Source organism: Mesocricetus auratus, unplaced genomic scaffold, assembly GCF_017639785.1.
Source record: "Mesocricetus auratus isolate SY011 unplaced genomic scaffold, BCM_Maur_2.0 Super-Scaffold_100044, whole genome shotgun sequence".
Taxonomy (NCBI): Eukaryota; Metazoa; Chordata; class Mammalia; order Rodentia; family Cricetidae; genus Mesocricetus; species Mesocricetus auratus.
The window spans coordinates 8,661,094-8,668,862 of record NW_024429221.1 but is presented as its reverse complement, the minus strand read 5'-3'; the positions used below and the strand labels follow the sequence as shown (position 1 = coordinate 8,668,862).

The 7,769-nt window shown below is 36.1% G+C and overlaps 1 protein-coding gene across 1 annotated transcript; it reads right to left on the bottom strand.

The window, feature by feature from the left end:
* Positions 1 to 4,921: 4,921 nt before the first annotated feature.
* LOC101836421 (olfactory receptor 7G2-like) lies at positions 4,922 to 5,896 on the bottom strand. The gene has a single exon (XM_005087405.4). The coding sequence runs from the start codon at positions 5,873 to 5,875 to the stop codon at positions 4,922 to 4,924; it is 954 nt and encodes a 317-aa protein (XP_005087462.2). The 5' UTR covers positions 5,876 to 5,896.
* Between the last annotated feature and the right edge of the window lie 1,873 nt (positions 5,897 to 7,769).

Genomic DNA, 7,769 nt, shown 5'->3' with positions numbered 1-7,769 from the left:
TGTGTTTTGGGAGTCTCTTAGACAGATGTGGACAACAACTTAAATGAAGATTTTTCATGATTGAAATTGGGATTTTTACCAGGTGTCTTGGCTCTTGGAAGGAGTAGTGTCAGATCAGATGAGAAAAGTTCTTTAGACCATGCATGTTTTCTGCTGTGATATTTCATTTCTTAGTAACATCAGAAGCTTATATCCATGTTTTTGATGAAATGGTCATTTTTGCAAGGTTAACACTATCAATTTATGAATATGAAATGTCTTTCCATTTTTTAATGCTTTTGTATAATTTTGTCTTCAGATACTTGAAATATTTATTATAGAAGTTTTTTACTTCTTTGGTCAGGTTTATTCCTAGTATTTTAACTTCTTTGGGGCTGTTATGAATGTAGTGTGTCTACAAACACATTCTCTGTGAGTTCTGGTTGTCAATAGATAAGCTATTGTTTTGTGCCTATTGACTCGGTATCCTGCCATGTTACTAAATTTGTTTTGCTATGAGTTTTCTGGTAGGATTCTTGGAATAGCTAATATATAATATTTTATGATCTGCAATTAGGGATATTTTGAAATTTCCTTTTTCTATTTATATCACTTCACTTTTTTTCTCATCTCTCTGCTTCAGCCAGTGCTTTGAGCACTTGGTTCTTGGTAGCAGGTTGAACCTGAGTCTGGATATCATTGTGGGCTTAGTTGGCATTTCAGGTCACCCAGGTTGGCAGGGCCTCAGGGTCAGTGTGACCCCAAAAGGCCAACATGTCCTCAGGTGACATCCAAGACTCTGTGCCTTCAATGGTAACTGGAGTCACAGATATCACCACAGACTCTGGGTGTAGTAGAACCACGAACCCAGGCATGGGCCCACGGTATACTTTTTGTCCAGATGACACTATGATCTTGGGTGCTAGCCTGACCACTAACTATCAACAGGTCATCAGGTGTCAGCCCAGATTACAGGTCTCTACATAGCCCTCAGTGGCAAAAAGAACCAGACATCACCACTGGCTCCCCCAGATGTGCCAGGGCCTCAGACCAAGACTTGGCCCTTGGCAAGAGTCCAGTCCTGGACAACGTCTTGAACTCAGGTGGCAAGCAGGTCATTCATATCAGCCTTTCCCTCACCACCTTCACCTCTTCAGATCTGCTTCTCTCCTCAACCCATGAATCATTTAGCTTTTCTTTTTCTCCCATTTACCCACCCTGTACTCACTTACCATAATGGTGGCTTATGAGTCCATGATTGCGTTCTATCTGCCCACGCTGAAAGGCATGGCACACAGCTATTTCTGTTCTCTCTCCTGCACTTGGGCCTAGAAACCTATCATATTATATTTCTATATATTTCTTACATATGTTGAAACTTTCTTGTATTTCAGGAATAAAGCTAACTTGGCCATGTTGTTTCATCTTTCTTATGCATGTGTTTACTATGTCCACTAGTATTTGGTTGAATATTTCTGAGTCTTACTTTTTTTTACATGATATTGGGCTGCAGTTTTCTATTTTTGTTGTGTCTATACCTGGTTTTGGCCTTAGAGGGATTCTGGATTTGTTGAAAGAGTTTGGGAGCACTCTTTCTGTTTCTGTTTTCAAAAGTAGTTGAAGAAGGATTGGCTATAAATCTCTGAAAGCCTAGTTGAATTCTGCTATGAATCCTTTTGGACCTTGTTTTTTAAAATTTTAGCTGGAAGTATTTTCATTACTATTTCAATCTCATTTTTGAGCATCTGTTTTTATTAAGAACATCTTGGTTTAATATGGTATTGGAAATTTAGTTTGGAAATCTCTGCTTTGTCTCTTTTCTAGCTTCATAGGCTATAGTTTTTAGTAGGATACAGGTTTTGAAATATTTGCTTATAATGTTTTAAAATTCTTTGGTATCAAATGTCTTGTTTCGCTGTTGAATCCTGATTCTGTTAACTTGGACACTTTATTTCTTCTGGTTAATTAGTCCAGGGTCTTACATTCTTGTGCATCTTTTGAAATATGTAGTTGTTAGAGTTGTTAACATTTGTATTTCTCTCTTAGTTTTAATTTCATTGATTTTTACTTTGATTTTTATTATTTCATGCTTTTTACCTGGCTTGGATTTGATTTGGTCTCCATTTTTTGAGTTGTGTCATTAATCTATTTGTGTATATTTGAGTATTTTTAGGTTAACCATATATTTATCATTTATTTATTGTGTAAATATGTGTGGGCACCTGGTGCTGCACATGTGACGATCAAAACACAACTTGTGGTAACTGTTTTAACTATACTGGGTTAATTTGTTTTTCCATATGAAGTTGGGTATTCTCCCTTCAAGGTTTGTGAAGAATTGTTCTTGAATTTTGGTGGGGATTTGCATTGAGTCTGTAGATTGCTTTTGGTAGGACAGCCATTTTTACTATATTAATACTAATACTCCATGAATATGGGAGATCTTCAATTTTTTTCTTCAAAAACTTGAAGTTTTTATCATATAACTCTTTCACTTGCTTGGTTATAGTTACCCCCAAGATAATTTATATTATTTGAGGATATTGTGAAGGGTGTTGCTTCCCTGATTTATTTCTCAGTCTATTTGTCATTGTCCTTAGTAGGGATACTGATTTTTATGAGGTAACTTTGAATCCAGCTATTTTTGCTGAAAGTGTTCTTTAGCAATGGGAGTTTTCTGGTAGAATTTAAAGGGTCACTAATGCATGCTATCATATTATCTGCAAATAATGATAATTTGACTTTTTCCTTTCCAATATATTTTGTAGCACAAAATCTTAAGAGTCATTAAATAAATAACTAGTGACAATGTTCCTCAAATTATTCCACAAAAGAAACTCAAGGGTCAGTTCTCATTCTTTTAAAGAAATCATTATTATTCTGATATCAAATCATAAAAGACCCTACAAAAATAAAAAATTATAGACATATATTCCTTCTGAACATAGGTTTAAAAATTCTCAACACAATAAAGTACCTGCAACCCAAATTCAAGAAAGTTTTGAAAGTATCCACCATGTAGGAATGTTTCAACCTAGGCAAATCAATAAACATAATATACCACGTAAATAGACTTAAGTACAAAATCTCCATCATCTTCTCATTAGATATAAATAGTCTTTTGTCAAAAATCCAACACCTCTTTATGATAAAAGTCCTGGAGATACTAGGGATGAAGCAGATATAACTCAACATATTAAAGGGAAGTTACAATAAGGACACAGACAGCATCAAGATAAACAGAGAGAAACTCACAGTATTTTACCTAAAATCAGGAAAAAGACAAGGATTTTCATTGTCTCATTACCTACTCATTATTATATTGGAAGTGTTAACTAGAGCAATAAGAAATGTGAAAGAGACTAAGGGGGTACAAACAAGAAATGAAGAAGTCAAATATATTTAGTTGCAGGCGATATGATTTTATATATAAAATACCCTAAAGACTCTACTGAGCAACACATATAGCAGACAATCGCTTTCAACAAAATATCAGGATAAATTGTAAGACACAGAAATCAGTAGCTTTCTTAGATACAAATCAGAATGGCCAAGATCAATAAAACATGCTGGCAAGAATGCGGAAAAATAGGAACACACATTCTTAGCTAGTGGGAATGCAAACTCGTGCAGTCACTATGGAAATCAGGTAGAGTTTCCTCAGGAAGCTTGGAATTAATCTACCTCAAGATCAAGCTATACCACACTTGGGTTATACCCAAAGTACTCTGAATCCTAATATAGAGATACTTGCTAATCATGTTCATTGCTGCTCTATTCTCAATAACCAGGAATTGGAAGAAGCCTAGGTACCTAACAATGGATGGATAGAAATGAAAACATGGTACATATATGCAATGAAATATCATTCATAAATTAAGAAAAGTGAAATTATGAGAATTATAGGTAAATGGATGAAGCTGGAAAATAATTGTCCTGAGAGAGGTAATCTGATCCTCCAAAACAAACATGCCACATTTTTTTATGTGGATGTTAGCTTTTGAACTTTGATAAGGTATACTGCTTTCAGAATAACCACAAAAGTTAGATACTTAGTAAGATGTTGGGGGTGGGAGAAGATCTTTTAAGAAGGAAAAATAGAATACAGTATTATGGAAATACAAAAGGAAACCAGGATATGATTATGGTGGTTTGACCCAATAGAGGTTTCCTATCTAAAGCATGCAAAGAATTATTAAAAACTGGACATAAGAAAATAATATTTAAAAAGTAGAATGCAGTACTAAGCAGACAATTCTCAAAAAGAGATACACAAGAGGCTGAGAAATTGAAAAAATAATGTTCTATGTCCTTAGTCAGCAGGAAAAAGAAAATCAGAGCTACTTTGAGATTTCATTTTATATGAGTCAGAGTGGTCAAGAAAAACAAAACGTTCAAAATAATTGTATTTACTTTCATGTACATGTATGAATGCTTGCAATATGTGTTTGGTACATGTACAAACACGTGAATCTTAGAGAGCATTTTGCAAGAGCCAGTCCCTTCCTTCCACCATGTGGGCTTCAGGTATTGAAATGATGTCCTAGAATTGGAGTCAAGTGCCTTTGTGCACCGAGCTGTCTACTGGTCTAGATGCTGCTGTATACATGTGAGAAAACTGTTTTGAAAACAATTTTACAGTAATATTTATAAATTTTTATATTTTCAGAGAATACACGAGAGAAAAATGTGCTAATCTGGAGATTTGTTACTTCACATTATTCACTGCAAACCTAAACATTGAAAATTTTATTTAGGAAGTAAAATATTTTGCTAAATATCAGAGATGTAGGGACATAAAAATTCCAGGACTTAGGACCAATAAAAACATGTATTTCAATTTGTTAAAGCATGATTTTAGAAAAACATGGTGATAGAAGTCTCAGATATTGTACTTTACTAGAAATCTAGTCATTTTGATTAATTCTAGGCATGCAAACTCTCAACAAAGGACACATTGTTCAAGTGACACAAGCCTACTTAAAAGATTTCTTATAGCAACTTTCATGTCCTTGTTCCTTAAACTGTAGATAAAAGGGTTCATCATTTGAGGAAGCACAGAGTACATCACTGAAGCCACTGCAGATTTTCTTGGTGAGACACTCATGGCAGAGCTTATATATACCATAAAACAAGCCCCATAAAACAAGGAAACCACTGACAAGTGAGTCCCACAGGTAGAAAAGGCTTTGTACTTTCCCTCCAGTGAAGTTATCCTCAAGACTGAAGCCACAATGTGATAATAAGAATAAATGATTCCACACACAGGAATGCCACCAAATATGCAAGTTGCAGCAAAGACCACAATGTTGTCAATGAGGGTGTCTGAACAGGACAGCTTGATGACCTGATCAAGTTCACAGAAGAAGTGGGGAATTTCCAGATCTGTGCAGAAGGACAGCCGTTGCACCATGAGAGTGTGCATCAGGGCATCCATAATACTAATGAACAGAGAGATTAGTGAGAGCAGAAAACAAAAGTTAGGATTCATAATGATAGTATACTTTAAGGGGTGACATATAGCTACGTAGCGGTCATAGGCCATCACTGTGAGGAGAAAATTTTCAAAGTATGCGAAAACAAGGACAAAGAAGAGCTGTGTGAGGCAGCCTGTGTATGTGATGCTCTGATCATCTTCTTGGATGCTCATCAGCATCTTAATGACTGTGGCTGTGCTGAAACCAATGTCATTAAAGGACAAGTTGGAGAGAAAGAAGTACATGGGAGTATGCAGGTGGGACTGAAAACTTATACTTAGAATTATGAGCAGGTTTCCCAGTATTGTGACCAAGTATATGAACAGGAAGATGCTGAAGATGAGAGACTGGAGTTCTGGGTCATCTGTAAATCCCAGAAGAAGGAATTGTAGTACAACTGTTAGGTGTTTGGGCTCCATGTTGCTTGTCAATCTTTGAGGAAAAATGGGACAAAATTGAAATCTAATTAATCAAATCTTAATAGGAAAAGCAGCAGCACAGTGCACCAGGATAAAAGTAAAAATTATTGTCTTACTGAATGCTAGTTGTGTTGTTGAGAATGAATAGTTAAAATTTTCACAGATGTCTTTGTAGTATTTTATCTTTCTTTTGTTAATTAAATTTCCTTTTTGACAATTTTATTTGTGTGTATAAATGCATTCTAATTACTGTCACCCCATCATATATCCCTTTCACCATCACCCACCCTCCTCCTTCCCCACTGCTCTTCCAGGTCCATGTCCTTTTCTTTCATTTGGTGAATAACTGAGTTTTACCAGGACCATCTGTGTGATCATGGTTTGTAACTTCATAGCTGCACAGGGTGTTCACCAGTTGGCATACAGATGAAAATGTATCTTGGCTATGAATTTTCAATGTCCACTTCATTGACCATTTTCCTTCACCATCTAAAAAGGTTTCACAATCTCCCTATATACTGCCAACAGCTGTAAAGCAAGATTTCAAACTCTCGAGCTTATGGGAGGCATTTCATGTGCGTGGTATGATCCATTTATTAAAAGCAAAACACAGACTCAGGTGTTGATTTTAGCTTCTAATAACTTGAGGTAAAGTCTCTTTCTTGCTAATATCCACTTACGACTGAGTAGAGACCATGCTTGTCTTTCTGGGTCTCTTGGGACAGACCTAGGAATCTGCATGTGCGTGACAGTTGTGTAGCTGAGTTTGTAAGCCTCCTAGAAGTGAGATCAGGACCTGTCTCTGGTGCTTAGCTGGCTTTTGGGACCCTGTTCCCCATGTTGGATTACCTCACCCAGCCTTGACAGAAAGGGAGGAGTTATGCCTTGACTCCATGTGCCATGCTTTCTTCAAGCCCATGGGAAGCTGCCCCTTCCTGAATGGAGACAGAGTAGTTGATGGGGAGTTGGGAGCAGCGACTGGATGACAGGAGGGAGGGGAAACTGTGGTTCATATGTAACATAGATAAAAATATTATTTAAATAAAAAATAAAAGGAAGTAAATACAAAGAAGTTTATTTGTTGTTTTCACAATACAGCACAGCAGGATATTTGGACCAGGTCTTTATGAGGACATTTCCTGTAACCACCTCTCATTTCCTAAAGTCTGTACTAAGATTATACATGTGTGCACTACCTTTTTCAGCTTTTATATGGGTTTAGATATCATCGCACATGTGTTCTAAATGCCCTTACAGATGAAGCCATGTTCTCTGCATAGCACCTATCTTTGATTCTTGTTTAAAATATTTTTCACAGCTACAATTAAAATTGGCATAATGAAAATGACATTGAGGTTTTCAGCCTTTTCAGATCTCTTCCCAGATTCCTTACATGTCTTCACAAAGGCAAAGTCAGACAACACGGAGAATAAGAAGGCTGTGATTGTTTGGGACAGAGTTATGATTGCCCCATGTTTCATTTGTTACATGGTTTATCCTAAGTAATTTAGACCCTGATTGTACAGGGGCAAAGCCAATTATGAAGAGAGTCAATTTAGAATTTGTTCAAAAGTTCATATTCTTATCCTATACAAAATATGGTCTTACGGGGATATAAAATTATCACAGTGACATAAAGAGGACAGACCACATCAAACAAAGACAATACCCATATACACCCAAATGACAGTGTATTCTGGCTGACCTTGTCATTAAACATATGTAACATTCCACAACTACTAGCAAAATGTTGTGAACAATCTATCCTGTATGTGGTAATTTGCTATTGAAGCCTGTGAGAGCTAATATACTATCTAGTGCAATCATTTGCTTACACCACCAAAGGGCATAATATTAAAAGTCTTATTTAAGACAGATATCATATTTGAGAAGA

Excerpts from the sequence above, each read along its gene's own strand:
- LOC101836421 (XM_005087405.4), bottom strand. The coding sequence starts at position 5,875 with ATGGAGCCCAAACACCTAACAGTTGTACTACAATTCCTTCTTCTGGGA.